Here is an 18,174-nt window from a genome sequence, read left to right on the forward strand (position 1 = left end):
AAGGTAGCAGCCACAGACCAGAACCAAACCCAGGATTTGGTCTGTTTACCTGTTTGGGGTTTTAGGATTGGTGAGGGCACCACAGCTTTGCCTGATATGCACAGCCCCCTTCCCTCCTGCACTGTGGATGGAAGCCAGGAACTTCCTCAGACCCCCACTGGTAGCCTAGCTATGCTGGGCACTGGGCTGGATGGTGTGCTGTTTGAAATAACAGCATACTCAGGAGGTTTCAGTGGGACTAGTTTCTTGGCTGCTCTGTATTTGGGGGATAGAGGTTGGGGAGAGGTAGAAACCTGCTGCCTCTTAAACCACCCTGTATAAAATTTGCAATACAGCTTTTCCATGTACCTGTGCCTGAAATGTCTGCAATAAAGAAGTGTTTGTAAACCATGGTTTCTTTCTTTTTGCCTGATGGTGCGAGGTCATGCAGAGGGATGCTGAGAGACATTAGGGAACAAGGTGATGTTTGTGGTGAGACCATGTCTGCCCTTGCAATTCCTGGGTCCATGAATTAACAGGTCCCTTCAGACCTTCCCAGGTGGCTCAGTGGTAAAGAATCCGCCTGCCAATGCAGGTAGATGCAGGAGACAGGTTTGATCCCTGGGTCTAGAAGATCCCCTGGAGAAGGGAATGGCAACCCACTCCAGAATTCTTGCCTGGGAAATCCCATGGACAGAGGAGCCTGGCAGGCTATAGCCCATGGCGTCGCAGAGTCGGACGCGACAGCAGGCTCGCCCGCTCAGGCCTTGGGTTACACTGACCCACTTCACAAAGTAGAAACCTAAATTTTTGCCAATTCAACTTGTTCTGGGGTATGTAAGAGATTTGGCTTAGGCAACAGAGTTGACCCGGTCTAGGCCCATCATGAGTCCATGCTTTGGGAGTGGACATGGACTAGGCGGGTTATTCTGAAGCAAGTAGGGTTTGGAGCGGTCCAGAAGGTGGACATTTGCTCTGCCTCAGCCCCAAGGAACTCTCCCCACCCTACTAGCGCAGGGGCGGGCTTCTGGAGGGGCGAAGCGTCCTCCTCACGAGCCCGGAACCTTTCTTCTCCGCCCGGCTCAGGTTCCGGGAGCTGAAGCTCGGGCGGGCCGGAAGTGGAGGCGGTTGGTGGGGTTGGCGGGGCTCAGGGACGCAGCGCGGGCGGCGGTTTGTGAGCTTCGGGTGGGTCGAGTATAGTGACCGGCGTCCCGCTGTTTGGCCCTGGCGGGGTTGTGCCCGGCTGGACGGTGCGCGGCGGCAGTGAAACGAACGCGGCGCGGACTCAGGCGCCGGCGACTGGGCCCATGGCCTCCTCTTGCGCGAGCATCGACATAGAGGACGCCACGCAGCACCTGCGGGATATCCTCAAGCTGGACCGGCCGGCGGGAGGTGAGCCGGGACAGTGGGGGTGGGCCCCCATGAGCGGGCAGAAGGGCGGCGCGGGCCTTGGCTGCCTTCATGGCCCTGGGGTCCCTCAGGACCAGCTCCGCATCCTTCCATCTGGTAAGGGCAGACGAGGGTCGGAGGGTCGGAGGGGTGTGCTTACCCAAGTGCGGAGACCCCATGATGCGATCCTTCCCCATCCCGGAGCCGTGCCGCTCTGCCCTGTCCTTCAGCATCTCGGCTGAAGGTGAGGGCTCTTCTCTGAATCCGCAAAGCCCACCAGATGTCCTGGCAGCAACGTCTCGAGTGTTCCTGGAACTGGCCCGGGTTCCCTACCCTTTTACCATAGTTCACAGGGCTAATCTGGGCTCTGTACACCGAGTTCTGGGTCTTGAACTAGGCGCTGTGCTGAGCACCAAAGCAACTCGCCTTTCCTTCTGGAATGCAGACTCTAGGCCTGCAATTTTAAGACTGATTTTCTGGAGGTAGATGATCAACCAGTTCCCGTGTGCTCTCTGGGATTAAGGCAAATCACAGATTGCACAGTGCTGATTGGATCAGGCTGCAAACATTTGCAAGCGGTAGTTAATCTCCATTCATTTCTAATTTACCTGGGTTTGCAGTGGTACTGCCAAAGCTCCTCCTGCCCTCAGTGAGCTCCTAGGCCACAGAGTTAATGAGGTGTAATATAATGTTCTTCTCATTGAGAGAGAGAAGTGTTTTGGTTCTATGAGGAGGATGGAGTGGGTGGGGTAGGGGCTGGTCAATGCCTGAGAACAGCTGAGAGAAGAGCAGTATTTAGGCCAGGTCTTGTAATAGGGAGAGAGACTGGGGTGTCAGGAAAGACCTTCTACAGAGAGGAAATAGCATGTGTGAATGTACCAAAGTTTCATGGCAGATTCAGAGACCCGTGGAAAGTTGTAGTGGTCGAGAGACTGGCTGGTGATGGTGGTATGGATGTGCAGCACCCAGAGCTGAGGACTGTGTTTCCTCAGACCCTGTTGTTAAACCTGCTGAAAAGCCCAAACTGGCCCCTTTTGGACACAGGCAGGGGTCCCCACTGCTGGGTTCAGCTAACCTCTAATCTCTGAGAAAATCCACCTGCTGCCTGAAACCCCTTTCCCCAGGCCTAGAGTGTGTGCTCCCGTTACTCTTGGGCTTGGCGTGGCCCTCTCATGCTTCTTAACTGCCACAAAGGTTTGATGGAGCCTGGCATGGGTAACATGTAGCTTGTTTGCCCTCATACTAGCCTCCCTGGAAGGGAGAGTGGTCACCTTACCTCTTAGCATCACTCACTCTGATGCAAGTGAGGTGGCCTGTAGTTTTTCCTCTTAGATTGAAACTTGATTCCCCTGTTTGCCAAGTAGTACTTGCTTGTCTCCTCTTACTGGAGGACAATGTGAGATCCCAGGCTGTTTTGTGACTAGAAACTTGCCAGATTCCTGAATATGAAGCACTAGTCTCCTTGCCACCTGGGAGTTTTGGAGTAGTGTTTGAGCCTATGAGACTGCTTGAAATACAGCTAATGGTAAAACCAATGGTAAACAACTGAAATGCTATCTGTCCTACTCATACACTCTACCCCATAATTTCTCTCCTCTTTGGCCAGCTCCTTCACGTCCATAGTGGTTTCTTCTGAGCCCATGTCTTTGTGAGGCAGTCTCCTTCCTTTCTTTCTTCCACATCTTAATCATGTCTTTCCATGCCTTAGGAGGTCATCCTCTCTTCCCCAGTGCCTCCACTACTTTGGTCCAGGTCCTGATATCTCTCACCTGGATTCTAAACTATCCTACATGTCACTTTAGAACAGTCAGTCCTCTGGCCATAGCAGATCATGTTACCTTCCCATTCAAAACTCTTCTGTGCTCTCATTACCACAGGGAAAATCAAAACACCCCAACCTCATTCCTGAGACCTCTGCAGCCTTGTTTTCCCTCCATCCTTCCCATGTTTGTGTTCCAGCCACACTACTACTGTAAAGTCTGTCCTGACTATTTCTCTGCCCTTCTTCAAGTACACAGAGTCCTTCTGTACTGACCCAGGCCTAAATATTAACTGGTCACAGAGGGTTCTTGATGACTTACACCCCTCCCCCAGGTAGAAGAGCCTCATGCTCATCCTTGGTCCTAGCATACATTGGGTTCACCGTCAGTGCTTATAGAATGAATTGAACAAAGGGCCCTCCTCCCCACTGACGTGCCTTGTTGAGTGTTTCTAGAGCACCTCATGATTCTTGAATGGAACCCTGCAGAAGGAGAGGCCAGTGGGCAGGTGGAACAAACTCGTCAGAGTGGCCCTTTCTGCCCCTAGGCCCCAGTGCAGAGAACCAACGATCATCTAATGCCTACAATGGAGATCTCAATGGGCTCCTGGTCCCAGACCCCCTCTGCTCAGGTGACAGTGCTTCAACAAACAAGCCTGGTCTCCGAGCCATGCCACCTATTAACCTGCAGGAAAAGCAGGTCATGTGAGTGTCTGGGAGATGGTAGTGGTGGTGATGGGGTCTTTGAGGTATTTGCTAACTAAAGGCATAAGGTGGGGGAAGAGGGTCCGGCAGTCTCTGCTGCTTCCCCGCAAGACAGCCTGGGGTAGAATGCTTCACTTGGATGAGGGCCACAGACAAGGGCTTGGCCTCAATCTGAAATTTGGGCTCCTGGTTTAGCATGAAAGTAGAACCATTCCCAAGGAGGGAGGTGAGCAAGAGAAGCTATGGATTTCGGGACCAGTGAATCAGGCAGATCAGGGCATCTGGGGCTTGACACTTTCACCAGAGTGGCTGCATCTTCTCCCCTCAACCCTGCCCATTGAGACTTCGGGTGAACAAGAGTCATGCTTGTGCACCCTTCCCTTCAGCTGCCTCTTAGGAGACGACAGTTCCACTGGCATTGGAATTTTGGCCAAGGAGGTGGAGATTGTGGCCAGCAGTGACTCTAGCATCTCGAGCAAGGCACGGGGGAGCAACAAGGTGGGCACCAAGATGTTGTGGCATGTATAATGGCTGGGGCACAGTTAGGCTGTCCCTCCCTTATTCCATGCTGCCAGTTCCTATGGGGACTATCCTAACAGACAGATAGTGTACCCCAGTCTCAGGAAGCCAGTGTTGGCTGCCAAGTCTTTGTGGGAATCTGACCCTAAGAGTTGTGACTGGGTGGCTGGGCTTGCACATATGGCCTCTCCTGTCCCCAGGCATGCTGGGGGCTACTTCAGCTCCAGGAAAGGCGCCGCAGCCCTTGACTTCTGTGACCTTCCTCACTCTCGGTTCTCAGGTGAAAATTCAGCCTGTCGCCAAGTATGACTGGGAGCAGAAATACTACTATGGCAACTTGATTGCTGTGTCCAACTCTTTCTTGGCCTATGCTATTCGGGGTGAGTAGGAGCAGTACAGAGGAGGAACATGTTCTGCTTGAAGCCCCAGAGGGGAAGCTCTGCGGTCGTCGGGTCACTCAGCCCCCTCAGACTGTAGAGGTGTGATGGCAGGCTCGTCTGCAATGCCCCCAGCTCTGCCCAGCCCTCTGGAGCCCAGTGAGAAAACTGAGCCTCAGACCAGTAATGGCAGAGAGGCAGGCAAGGGCAGGGCCTCTCTGTTGCCACCTGGTCCTGAGTTTATTCACGGCCTACCACTCTCCTGATTCCAGCTGCCAACAACGGCTCAGCAATGGTGCGAGTGATCAGTGTCAGCACTTCAGAGCGGACCCTGCTCAAAGGCTTCACAGGCAGCGTGGCTGATCTGGCCTTTGCACACCTCAATTCCCCACAGCTGGCCTGCCTGGATGAGGCAGGCAACCTGTTTGTATGGCGCTTGGCCCTGATTAATGGCAAAATTCAGTATCCTTTCCCAGGGTGGGATGGGGGACTGGAGAAAAGTGGGTGGAGCTGGGTCTGCCAGACGCACCGCATCATCCCTCCGACTAGCCCTTAACACCCTGCTCAGAGAGGAGATCTTGGTCCACATCCGCCAGCCAGAGGGCACTCCGCTGAACCACTTCCGCAGGATCATCTGGTGCCCCTTCATCCCCGAAGAGAGTGAGGACTGCTGTGAGGAGGGCAGCCCAACGGTGGCCCTGTTGCATGAGGACCGGGTGAGGGGGCTGGGCCTGGGGGGACAGGAAGGGGCTGAGTAGCAGTGGGGTAGTCATGGGCTGAGCGCTCACCTCCCGGTACCTGCCAGGCTGAGGTGTGGGACCTGGACATGCTCCGTACCAACCACAGCACCTGGCCCGTGGATGTCAGCCAGATCAAGCAGGGCTTCATCGTGGTAAAAGGCCACAGCACAGTAAGCCTGCCCTCTCGCCCCACCCCACTGTGTCCCTCGTCTATTCTCTGGACCCACAGCTGCCCAGACAGCTTTTCAGCACTCTGCCCATGGGACCTCTGAGCACAGAGTGACCCCTCTCCTGTGGTGCTCACACCTGACCTGGCTATACCCCCCTGGATCTGGGCTTCTCCACAGGGGTCCATTCAGTCAGTCTTTCAAACACACATGCAGATCCACTGTGGGTCAGCCTAGCTCACTTCCATCCTCACCTGAGAAGGACTTGCTCCCACCTCTAGTTGGTGGCAAAGCAAGGCTTTTTGGGTTCTTCTCAGTGCTTGAGTGAAGGGGCCCTCTCACCTGATGGGACTGTCCTGGCTACTGCAAGTCATGATGGCTTTGTCAAGTTCTGGCAGATCTACATTGAGGGACAGGATGAGCCACGGTAAGGCAGAGCCTGAGGGACTGGGCTCCCCTAGGTAGGGGATCAGATCACCCACTCGGGCCCCTCATTTACCGCAGGTGTTTACATGAGTGGAAGCCTCATGATGGGCGGCCCCTCTCCTGCCTCCTGTTCTGTGACAACCACAAGAAACAGGATCCTGAGTGAGTGAGTGGGTAGGCTGGAGGGTGGTGGGCTGGACCTTGGGCTACTATAAAGGGCCCCGCCAGCCACTCAGTGCCTTGCTGCTTTGCAGGGTCCCTTTCTGGAGATTCCTCATTACTGGCGCTGACCAGAATCGGGAGCTGAAGATGTGGTGCACGGTGTCCTGGACCTGCCTGCAGACCATTCGGTAAGCAGGGGCTGTGGGGCTGGGCAGGGGCAGGCTTGGTGATATAGGTCCTTCCCATCCTAAGTCTCATTTATCCTGCCTCATCCCCCCATCCAGCTTCTCCCCAGATATCTTCAGCCCAGTGAGTGTGCCCCCCAGCCTCAAGGTTTGCCTGGACCTCTCAGCGGAATACCTGATCCTCAGTGATGTACAGCGGAAGGTGGGCTGCAGTGGGAGCAGAGTGGGTAGCATCAGGGGGATGAAGGTGTGTGTGGCTCATCTGGGGCCTCCCTAGCCCCTGAACTCAGCTGTGACCTTGCCACCTGTGCAGGTCCTCTACGTGATGGAACTGCTGCAGAACCAGGAGGAGGGCCGGGCCTGCTTCAGCTCCATCTCTGAGTTCCTTCTCACCCACCCTGTCCTGAGCTTCGGTATCCAGGTTGTGAGTCGCTGCCGGCTGCGGCACACAGAGGTGCTGCCTGCCGAGGAGGAGAATGACAGCCTTGGGGCCGGTGAGCTGCTCAGGGTCAGGGGTCTGTGTTGGGAGGTAGGGGAGTGCTAAGGTACAGAGTGTCAGGGGCTTAGTCATCCACATTGTCCTTATAGATGGGACCCATGGAGCAGGTGCAATGGAGTCTGCAGCTGGTGTGCTTATCAAGCTCTTTTGTGTGCACACTAAGTAAGTGTATTGGGAAGGGGGGCCGCCTGTTCCCAGTCAGTGCCCCTCCCTACCGTCCTGCCTCTGACTGTCATTTTCTTTCTCTGCTCATCCTGCAGGGCATTACAGGACGTCCAGATCCGCTTTCAGCCGCAGCTGAACCCTGACGTTGTGGCCCCACTCCCCTCGCACTCTACCCATGAAGACTTTGGTGAGTTAGGGGTGAGAGGGAAGTGGGTTTTGACCAGGGTGTGAGATCTGACTCAAGTGGCAGCCTTCCCCACAGCATTTGGAGAGTCTCGGCCGGAGCTGGGCTCAGAGGGCCTGGGATCAGCCACTCATGGCTCCCAGCCTGACCTCCGACGTATCGTGGAGTTACCTGCACCAGCTGACTTCCTCAGTCTGAGCAGTGAGACCAAGCCCAAGCTGATGACACCTGACGCCTTCATGACGCCTAGCGCCTCCCTGCAGCAGGTGTGCTTGGGAGGAGTGGGCTTTGAGGAAGGTGGTACCTGGGGATGCTCTCCACAGCCACAGCCCTAATTCTCCGTGTTTCCCCAGATCGCTGCATCTCCCAGCAGCAGCAGCAGCAGCAGCAGTAGCAGCAGCAGCAGCTCCTCTCTCACAGCCGTGTCTGCCATGAGCAGTACTTCGGCCGTGGACCCCTCCTTGCCCAGGTGAAGTGAGGGGCAGAGAGAGGGGCAGGGGCTGGTGCCAGGTGGCACCAGGCTTTGTCTACTTATACTTCATCCTCCTGCCACCAGGCCACCTGAGGAGCTGACCTTGAGCCCCAAGCTACAGCTGGATGGCAGTCTGGCCATGAGCAGCAGCAGCCTGCAGGCAAGCCCACGTGGGCTCCTGCCCGGCCTGCTCCCAGGTCCGGCCGACAAACTGACTCCTAAAGGGTCTGGTCAGGTGTGTGTGTGGGTGTGTGAAGTGCAGGGTGGCAGGCGTTTGAGGGTGGGGAGGTTGGGGGCGATCTCCCAGTTTCCTGTGTGCTGGTCCTACTCTGCCTCAGATAGCTCATGTTTCCCCTGAGGGTATCTTAGCCCCCGGTGTCCCTGGTGAGCAGCCCCTCAGCCTCTCTTTCCCCCTCCTCTTCTGACTGTGACCATTTATGACTTGCGTCCCCATCCCCCGTGCCCCATCTCTTATCACTGCACACACCAGTGCATCATCTCCATACTTGTTTTAGCCCTACCTCCCACCATTTAAGTCTTATCTTGGCCCCCTCAGGTGCCTACTGCTGCCTCTGCACTCGCCCTGGAGCTGCAGGAAGTGGAACCCCTGGGGCTGCCTCAGGCTTCCCCCAGCCGCACCCGCTCCCCCGATGTTATCTCCTCAGCCTCCACTGCCTTGTCCCAGGACATCCCTGAGATTGCATCTGAGGCACTGTCCCGTGGCTTTGGCGCCTCTGCTCCTGAGGGCCTGGAGCCAGACAGCATGGCCTCAGCGGCCTCGGCGCTCCACCTGTTGTCTCCACGGCCCCGGCCAGGGCCCGAGCTCGGCCCCCAGCTTAGCCTGGATGGGGTCCCTGGGGATGGGGATCGGCATAGTACCCCTTCCCTCCTGGAGGCAGCCTTGACCCAGGAGGCCACGGCCCCTGACAGTCAGGTCTGGCCTACAGCTCCAGACATCACTCGTGAGACCTGCAGCAGCCTGGCAGAGAGGTGAGGAGCTTGGAGGGTAGGTGGGGGGAGTGTGCCAATGGTAGGGGCTTCAGGTAGAGTCATCCACCACTGACTTGGCTTGGCCCTCCCCAGCCCCCGGAATGGCCTCCAGGAAAAGCACAAGAGCCTGGCCTTCCATCGACCACCTTATCACCTGCTGCAGCAACACGACAGCCAGGACGCCAGTGCCGAGCAAAGGTAGGCATCACCCTGCACATTCCTCTCCCGGGAGGGCCAGCCAGTGGGCAAGTGCCTATCTCTCTCCTTCCTCTTCCCCCAGTGACCATGATGACGAGGTGGCCAGCCTCGCCTCTGCTGCAGGGAACTTTGGCACCAAAGTGCCCACTCCACGTCTTCCAGCCAAGGACTGGAAGACCAAAGGATCCCCTCGGGCCTCACCCAAGCTCAAGAGAAAGGGCAAAAAGGATGATGGGTAGGAGGGGTCCTGGGGCCAGGGAGGGGGTGGTCTTCAGGCTGCCTGCGTGACATGGCCTGAGGTGCTTCTCACCTATGGCAGGGATTCATCCTTGGGATCCCGGCTCACAGAGCACCAGGTGAGTGAGCAGAGAGAGTCCCTTTCTGCTTCTGGGACTCCTGCCTGTGGGAGTGGGGGAGGTGGCCAGACCTTCCCCTGGTCTGATGTGGGGGATGAGCAGGGCAGGCATCAGGTGACTTGTGGTATTACTGGCAGGTGGCAGAAACCCCTGAGGACTGGCCAGCACTGATCTGGCAGCAGCAGAGAGAGCTGGCACAGCTGCGGCACAGCCAAGAAGAGCTGCTGCAGCGCCTGTGCGCCCAGCTTGAAGGCCTGCAGAGCACCGTCACAGGCCACGTGGAGCGAGCCCTGGAGTCAAGGCACGAGCAGGAGCGTATCCTTGGGGGCAAGGGCACAGCTGGGACAGGGATGCACCCATGTTCTCCGCCCAGGACAGGATGTGGGACCTCCTCCGGGTCTGTTCCTTAGCAACAGCACAGAGCGGCGACTGGAGCGGGCCCTGGCCGAGGGGCAGCAGCGGGGTGGGCAGCTGCAGGAGCAGCTGACACAGCAGCTATCCCAGGCACTGTCTTCAGCGGTGGCAGGGCGGCTGGAGCGCAGCATACGAGACGAGATCAAGAAGACAGTTCCTCCATGTGAGTTTCACATGGAGATTTCTGGGCAGGCCAGATTCGAAGGGCCCTCTCCCTGTCAAGCCTCGTCTCATGGCTCGACCCCCTCCCTCCTTCCCTGTCCCAGGTGTCTCCCGGAGTCTGGAGCCCGTGGCTGGCCAGCTCAGCAACTCGGTGGCCACCAAACTCACAGCTGTGGAGAGTAGCATGAAAGAGAACATCTCTAAGCTGCTCAAGTCCAAGGTGCTGTAGGGCCCAAAATGAGGGAAGTGGGTGGTGGGCATGAGCTCAAGACTCAACTCATCCCCTCCTCCACCCCAGAACTTGACAGATGCCATTGCCCGAGCAGCTGCAGACACATTACAGGGGCCAATGCAGGCTGCCTACCGGGAAGCCTTCCAGAGTGTGGTCCTGCCCGCCTTCGAGAAGAGCTGCCAGGCCATGTTCCAGCAGATCAATGATAGCTTCCGACTGGGCACACAGGAGTGTGAGTGGGGTCTTCTGCCTCAGGGAGGGAGAGGCCATCCTCTTTTCCCCATTGTCCCTCTCATGGCTCCCATGGTCACTTTTCAGACTTGCAGCAGTTGGAGAGCCACATGAAGAGCCGCAAGGCACGAGAGCAGGAGGCACGGGAGCCTGTGCTGGCCCAGCTGCGGGGCCTGGTCAGCACCCTGCAGGGGGCCACGGAGCAGATGGCGGCCACTGTGTCTGGCAGCGTTCGGGCTGAGGTGCAGCACCAGCTGCACGTGGCCGTGGGCAGGTGGGTGGCCTGGGCACAGAGCTAGGTGGTGGGTGTGGAAAGGGCCAGACCCAACCGCATATTGACCTCGTCTCCCTCACTTGCCTCGTAGCCTGCAGGAGGCGATTCTAGCACAGGTACAGCGCATCGTGAAGGGCGAGGTGAGTGTGGCTCTCAAGGAGCAGCAGGCCGCCGTCACCTCTAGCATCATGCAGGCCATGCGCTCAGCCGCCGGCACACCTGTCCCCGCTGCCCACCTCGACTGCCAAGCCCAGCAAGCCCATATCCTGCAGCTGCTGCAGCAGGGCCACCTCAATCAGGCCTTCCAGCAGGTAAGCCAGGCACTGGGCCCAGGTAGAGGCCAGTGTCTCCTGACAAGACCCACGCTCCCCATCAGACTTCGGGTGGTCTGGCAGCAGACTTTTCTTGGTTCTCTTTGCCTCCAGGCCATTTCCCTTGCTTTTCCCTCTGCCTGGACCCTGGATCCCTTTATTTCTACCTCAGTCCATCTTGCTTTGTCACTACCCTTCTCAGAAATCTTTCCTGATCCTCTAGAGTAACAGCAGCCCTTCAGTGCTCTCTGGGCCCCTGAGCAACTCCCTCAGGATGCCCTACTCTGCAGTCATCCTCTCCCAGGCCACCTAGCCAGACAAGCAGGCATTCCATCTTGACATCAGCTATAAACTCTTCTCTACTCAGGCCCTGACAGCTGCCGACCTGAACCTGGTGCTATACGTGTGTGAAACAGTGGACCCAGGCCAGGTTTTTGGGCAGCCACCTTGCCCCCTCTCCCAGCCTGTACTCCTTTCTCTCATCCAGCAACTGGCCTCTGATCTTGGCACTCGAACTGACCTCAAGCTCAGGTGAGTGGGAATAGTCGGGGACTAGAGCTGGGGTGAAGGTGGGTGAGTACTTCAAAGCAGAGACTCCCACTCCTACCTGACTCCCCTTCCTAGTGTTCTCCACCAGTCCCCTCTGCCCCCACCCATCTCAGGCTTTGAGACCTCCATTGTCAGCAGCCCCTCTGGGCCTCATAGCCACCAGGGGGCGTTCTCCTCTGCTGGAGGCCACCTGTAGTCAGTCTTTTTCCTCCATCCCCAGCTACCTGGAAGAGGCTGTAATGCACCTGGACCACAGTGACCCCATCACTCGGGACCACATGGGCTCCGTCATGGCTCAGGTGCGCCAGAAGCTCTTCCAGTTCCTGCAGGCGGAGCCACACAACTCACTTGGCAAAGCAGCCCGGCGTCTCAGCCTCATGCTGCACGGCCTTATGACCCCCAGCCTCCCTTAGCTAAGCCTGCTTTGTCCAGGATGAGGTGGCACTGAAGGCCAACAGACAGGCTTAGGCCAAAGTAGGGTCATACCTGCCCGTTACCTGCTCAGGCTCCCACCTTTGGAGAGTTTTACGGGGATAGCACTGGCTGTGGTCTGCAGGCTGGGGTAGCCAGCAGGTGTAGGCTGGGCCCAGGGTGGGTATTGTGCCTTCTTGGGTTCTGCCATGCCTGGAGCATAACCCCCGAGATTATGACACCACTTAAGTTGAATTTTCCATGTTCCTTTTTACCTTCGATTTGGGTCTTTTTGTTTTTGAAAAAACATTGAGAAATTCAAGTAAATGTTTTTGGAATAAAATGGAGTATGTGTGTGCTTTTCATGTGTCTTTGGTGTGATTTTGATAACTGCCCTCTCTTAACCTGCCCCCTCTCTTCTCCCTATGCGGAGCTCTGTCTAGGCAAACCCATCCCAGGGGGCCTGGACACCACCCTCATCTGCCCAGCTACTCTCCCAGATCTCTCCTCTCCATCTCCAAGGCAAGGGCCCCCCGGGGTCAGCTCAGCACCCCACTATGCTCCTGGTTCTCCTCTCTGGAGTCCCTCCCTCCTCTTTTGCCTATTGGAACTGGGGTGGGGCTTCTGGGTGGCTGAGCCCCGCCCCCCATCCAATCACAGTGCCTCCTCCCGGAGGCTGGGCCGAAGGGCTGCCCTCCAAGCTGCTAGCCCTGTTAGTAGGCTCCCAGCTGGGGATGATGCGCTGCTGCTGCTGCTGCTGCTGTCACCACCGGCAACCGCCCTGTGCGCTGGGGCTGCTGCTGTTGCTGCTGCTGCCGCCCCTCGGTGAGTGCCCAGACCCATACTGTCCACACGCCCTCCCCACAGGCTGGGTGTAGGCTGTGTGGGAGCTGAGGCACAGCCTTCCTGAGTGCCGAGAGCCAGGGTGGAGAGGTGAAAGGGCTCCAGGGAGGGAAGAATGTGACCCAGTGACTGAAAGATGTAAAGTGAGGGGTGTGAACTGAACCCTGGTTTCAGAGGGAAGAACCCCCAAATTCCACAGTCTGATAAGCAGAGGCTTAACCTCTTGTGGGACTCCCAGACCAACCCTGGGATCTCTGAGGTCCTCTCCTAGGCTCGGGCCTGGATCTCAACCCCCTCTATCCTGACCCATTGGGAAACACCTGTGTTCAGGGAGGTGTCTAGGCTACAGAGAAACTGGCTTTTGCCAGGGGCCCTGTCCCCATTACCCATGTCCATCCTCCTTCAATTGGACCGTTCTCACCTGACCTGGGGCCCAGAACTTGGAGAAAGCCAACCCCTGGGATGAGACTTCTCCCACACCCACCTATCCTGTCTGGGTTCTCCTAGAAGGGGGTGGTGGCAGGTGGTCCCCAGGTGTGCCCCTTGGTTCCCTGGGGTGCCCCCTTCACGCTGAGTCACGTCCCCAGAAAGCTCCCTGGTAAACAAGCCTCTGGGAGTTGGGGGGTTGAGGGTGCACTGCCTCATCCTATCAATTAGTCTCCACCCCCACCCGCAGTCCCTGTATCTCCCCTGGCAGCAGCTGCAGCGGGCCCAGGCCGCTGTGACACCATATACCAGGGCTTTGCTGAGTGTCTCATCCGCTTGGGAGACGGCATGGGCCACGGAGGCGAACTGGAGACTGTCTGCAGGTATGGGCAGGTGCAAGGGCAACATCACCCTTGGGATCTGAGCCTTTTCCCTCCCATCCCAAAGCCCCCCCCCGCCCCACCTAATTCCCCTAACCCCATACCCTTAACAGGTCTTGGAATGACTTCCACACTTGTGCCTCGAGAGTCCTATTGGGCTGCCCGGAGGAGGCAGCCGCCGTGTGGGAGTCACTACAGCAAGAAGCTCGCCGGGCCCCACACCCAGATAACTTGCACACTCTCTGTGGCACCCCTGTGCGCCTTCAGGAGCGCGGGGTGGGCCCAGAGACCAACCAGGAAACCCTGCGGGCAACAGCGCCGGCGCCCGCCCCGGCCCCCATGCCCCCGCTGCTGGCAGCTGCTCTGGCGCTGGCCTGCCTCCTGGGGCCCCTGGCCTAGCCAGTCCAGTTGGGTAGTGATGCCCCCGCCTCCAGCCCTGCTCTGGTGGCTGCTGTCAGCCTCCTCAGAGCACACTTGGCTTTCATAAAAGGTATTTATATTTGTACTAAGTTCCTTCCTTCCTTTCTGCTGAGGCCCGCTTGGCTGGGGTTGAGGCCTCCAGAAACTGATCCCCAAGATGACATGGGCGGGGCCAAAGGCTGCCACAGGGGACTCAGTCTTTCTCCTCACAAACACTCATTTCCCAGGGGCAAGGCAGAGCTTTCCACTGCCAGCAGGTTCCAAGAGTTCTGCCCCGGAATCTCTCTCTCCGTTCTCCCAGGCTGGCACTCCTACCTTCCTGCCCCTCCTGCGCTGGCCTGTAGGGGCCTCGTGAGGTGGTAGAACGTCCCCATCCCCACCCCCAGCCAGTCCACCCCTCTCCCAACTTCCAGGCTCCTGACCATCTCACCTCATGCTCCCTCTGCTGAACTACCCCCTTAGCCTTCAAGACAAAGCTCAGATTAAGTACCCTTTCCTCTCCTTCTCTGGGGTCATGGTTCATCTGAGGGGAGCCTGTTCCAGAAGATGGGGAACCCCTGTTGGAGTCGACACTCAAGTCTCTGAGGTGACCGGGAACGGCAGAAACTGGGTCACAATGAGGGTTCTTCTGGCCTCTGCTCTGCACAAGCTTGTTCTCTGAGAAGAGGTGTGCTGCATGAGGTCAGAGAAATCCCGGAGGACTTTCTGGACACACAGATGAATGTGCCATGTGTGAGGAGCCCCTGTTCTTCATGGTGGAGAAGAAGAGCAAGAATCAGCATGAGCACAATCCTGAGGGAAGAAGAAGGCCTCGGAGAGGGGGAGACCCTCTACCATCCCTCTCAGGACCCTTTACCAAGTTTACACCACACGACTTGAGTGAACACTGCCATGGCCTCCTCATTGGCTTCTACTCTCTCTCACTCCCTCTACTTTATTCTCCATTGAAAAACTGATCCCGATATTAAACTCCTTTTCATTGTCTGCAAGGCCCTATGTAAGTCAGCTGTGTGTCTATGTAGGATTGTTTATTCAGTCTCCTGAGTAACTCGCAGTCTATAGTAGCACAGAGGAATGATCTACCTGCTCAGTCCTTGGGGTAAGGGGAGGTTTCAGAGAAGGAGCATGATAGAGAGTGATAGGTGGTAAAGATGCCAGAGTGACAAATGGTGGAGGAGAAGTGGCGCTGAGCTGGAGAGGGCTTTACAAGAGGGGCCCAAGGAATCAGCTGGGAGGGGAGGACGGGTGGGAGTCCAGAACTTGTCAGGCCAGGTTTGCACTAAAGCGCGTGCTGAGGGGTTGTTGGCCCTAGGACAGAATCAGGCCTGGTAGGACCCTTGCTTAGGCTCCAAGGTGACAGGAGCCTCCAGGGACCTCCACTCTACTTCATCCAGAGGAGCCCTACTTCAGCAAGGCTTCCCAAACACCCTCTCATTCCAGTTAGCTAAGATGCCTCAATTAACTCACTCTGCCCTGTCTTTGCTCCTGTATTTCCTTCACCTGTACTTTTATCCCCACTTCGCTCTCCCAACCATTCCTTACCCATCTTCTCACCTAAAGGAGAAAGTTCAAGTCAAAAACCACCTGCTGACCACCAGTATCTTCTGGAAGGACACGCCAGACTTTTATTCCTCTGGATCTTTATACATCTATTCTCTGTGCTCAGAATACCCTTCCTTATTTTCTCCTGGCAAACTCCTACTTGTTGTTCAGTATCCCCTCCTCCCTATCCCTGAATCCAGGCTGAATCAGAAGCCTCCTTCAGGTCCACACAGCTCCCGGGCTTTCTTCTGCCTCAGTACTGATAGCCCTGGCTCACTGGCTTGTTATTGCCTGGGTCTAGGTCAGAATTCCCCACCGTGGATTCCCCAGGGGTCCTCTTTGTGTCTCCAGCACCCAACATAGGGGTGGGTATAAAGAATGCACTTGTGGGACTGTGTGGAATGAAAAACAGAATCGCTAAAACCTGCATAGGAAATGTTACCGTCGGCAAGAGCTTGGCCTAAGAATGACTTCAGTATGGAGGGTATGTCTTCTTTGGGCTATTAACCTGAGCATACTATTGGGACGGATGGTGCTGGGGCTCCAAACCCCAAAAATCTTCCCAGAGCTACTCGAGGTGGGTGGCCAGGAGCAGCCTGCTTCCAGGAGCAGGGGCTCTGTAGTGCTGGCCAGCCGTCAAGGGGATTACCATCCTCCTGCTGTGACCTACTTTCCCCTGGTTTTTGCTCCCTAAGTCCCTGCTCTTCCCTGGAATTGAGTGACCTGGAGTGTATGCATGGGGTTGGGGATGGGGACAGAATCTGCTCTCTGGCCAGGGGCTTAAGAGCTTTGTGTGTTTTATCCCAGAGCTAGAGGGAAGGGGTGGGCTGATGGCCAACTGGACTGGGTCCTAGACACAGCTGCCCAGGGCAGAGGATCATGGTAATGGTGCTTCTCACATTTGCAGCTCTGCAGACATGGAATAGCTATTGTTCAGGAGAAAATCTGGGGGCTAGATATCCTGAGCCCAGTTCCCCTTGCCTCAACATACCTCTTTATCTCAGGGCTCTGGAGTTCTTCACCAGAGCCCAGCACCTGCCCACAGCTTGCTCGATAAATATCTGTTGAATTAATTTACTGAATTTCTGTAAAACAGAGGTGTGGATTTCTAAACCCCATCAACCTTGGAATTCTATATTATTTTCTATCCTCACAATAACTGTGGGGGTCAGGATTTTTATCCCCATTATACAAATAAGACACATGAGGCTAGAGCTTCCCCTGCTAGTCCAGGGGTTGGGAATCTACCTGCCAATGCAGGGGACACAGGTTCAACCACTGGTCCAGGAGGATCCCACATATCACCGGGCCACAACTACTGAGCCCACATGCCTAAGAGCCTTTGCTCTGCAACAAGAGAAACCACTGCAGTAAGAAGCCTGTACACCACCACAAAGAATAGCCCCCATTTGCTGCAACTAGAGAAAGCCCAAGCACAGCAACAAAAACCCAGTTCAGACTAAATAAATAAATCTTTTAAAAAGGAAAACAAACAAACCAACATGGGGTTTAGGGAGAGGAAGATATCTTCCTTAAGTTCATGCAACTGTGGAAGTGTCAGAGCTGGAATATAATTCCGTTTGTTTGGCCCCTAAGTTCATTCCTTGAAGCATAACACTAGACATATGGAAATAATTTTTAATGTTTATTTGTTTATTTATTTTGGCCAAGCAGTTTGCAGGGAATCTTAGTTCCCCAACCAGGTATCAAACCTGTGCCCCCTGCAGTGAAAACACAGAGTCTTTACCACTGGACCACCAGGGAAGTCCCTAAAAGTTTTATTTTTTAATCTTTTATGAAGCCCTAGTACATAAAACAGACCATGATGTTTTATGGTGTTAATATATGTTCAGGTTTAAAGTATAAGATTAATTTACACAAAGACAATTCCATGTATGAAATAAGGGTTCAATAAAAATTTTAATAAACAGACAGAAATGAGGAAGATGTATGGAGATTACACTCCTTTTAATAACTGAAAGTAGTCGTGGCCGAGTGGTTAAGGCGATGGACTAGAAATCCATTGGGGTTTCCCCGCGCAGGTTCAAATCCTGCCGACTACGGTATCTTTCCCTTATGATGATTCCTATTGGGGCATAGCCAGTTTAGGAAGAATGCTATTTATTGCCTTGGTTCTTTTCCAATCTTGCTCTTTATGGTTGCCCGGTGAAAAGTTCCACATTGCACCCCAACAGTAATGGTAAAAATATTATTTTAAAAGGGGGTTAAAACCCCTTTATTGAGACATCTATTAACATTTTCTGCTCTCTACCCCCAATTGAGTTGATTGTAAAGTAGATAATTCTAATCCTATAGAATCGTTAATGGTAACTTTTTTTTCTTTAATCTACTTGCTTTATAGGATATATCAATACTTAAATTCAGTCAAAATAACATTTAAAACGGACAAAAAAAAAAAAACAACTGTTACTCTGTAGTTGGCCCCAAACTAATTTCACCGATTCTCAAGTTAACTACTTCCAACTCCGCTGTGATGGGGGTCAAATTCAACACATCTGAGTGCCTGAATTATTTTAACGGCAGTTTAAAAAAATACAGATTATTTAATTACATGTAGACCGATCCTTTGCGGAGTTCCAGAGACACTTCCAGAAACCTCTTAAAATGCACTACGTCCCCAACCTCGCACTATAAAGCGCCCTCCACGTGAACCAGGATCTTGGAACTTTCCCCCACTACCCATGGT

At 55.2% G+C, this 18,174-nt stretch overlaps 2 protein-coding genes and 1 non-coding gene across 4 annotated transcripts; all 3 read left to right on the plus strand.

The window, feature by feature from the left end:
• Positions 1-1,071: 1,071 nt before the first annotated feature.
• Positions 1,072-12,219, plus strand: EDC4 (enhancer of mRNA decapping 4). 2 transcript variants are annotated; one of them, XM_055554113.1, is made up of 29 exons: positions 1,072-1,371; positions 3,676-3,832; positions 4,219-4,330; positions 4,632-4,731; positions 5,001-5,190; positions 5,297-5,444; positions 5,534-5,638; positions 5,953-6,062; positions 6,140-6,223; positions 6,316-6,411; positions 6,508-6,610; positions 6,722-6,902; positions 6,997-7,069; positions 7,168-7,259; positions 7,323-7,522; positions 7,610-7,725; positions 7,813-7,963; positions 8,285-8,718; positions 8,812-8,916; positions 8,999-9,151; positions 9,236-9,272; positions 9,410-9,587; positions 9,694-9,849; positions 9,953-10,068; positions 10,147-10,312; positions 10,399-10,585; positions 10,677-10,896; positions 11,264-11,427; positions 11,666-12,219. In XM_055554113.1, the coding sequence occupies exons 1-29, from the start codon at positions 1,287-1,289 to the stop codon at positions 11,856-11,858; spliced, it is 4,212 nt and encodes a 1,403-aa protein (XP_055410088.1). In that variant the 5' UTR covers positions 1,072-1,286; the 3' UTR covers positions 11,859-12,219. The 2 variants fall into 2 exon arrangements, with proteins under 2 accessions (XP_055410088.1, XP_055410089.1); XM_055554114.1 differs by having other exon boundaries at positions 1,073-1,371; positions 7,335-7,522.
• Positions 12,220-12,590: 371 nt separating this feature from the next.
• NRN1L (neuritin 1 like) lies at positions 12,591-13,997 on the plus strand. Its single transcript, XM_055553847.1, has 3 exons — positions 12,591-12,681; positions 13,376-13,508; positions 13,619-13,997. Exons 1-3 carry the CDS (start codon positions 12,591-12,593, stop codon positions 13,902-13,904), a joined length of 510 nt encoding a protein of 169 aa, XP_055409822.1. The 3' UTR covers positions 13,905-13,997.
• Positions 13,998-17,448: 3,451 nt separating this feature from the next.
• TRNAS-AGA (transfer RNA serine (anticodon AGA)) lies at positions 17,449-17,530 on the plus strand. The gene has a single exon. It is a non-coding gene; the product is annotated as a tRNA-Ser (tRNA).
• The last annotated feature ends 644 nt before the right edge of the window (positions 17,531-18,174 follow it).

Source organism: Bubalus kerabau, chromosome 17, assembly GCF_029407905.1.
Source record: "Bubalus kerabau isolate K-KA32 ecotype Philippines breed swamp buffalo chromosome 17, PCC_UOA_SB_1v2, whole genome shotgun sequence".
NCBI lineage: Eukaryota > Metazoa > Chordata > Mammalia > Artiodactyla > Bovidae > Bubalus > Bubalus kerabau.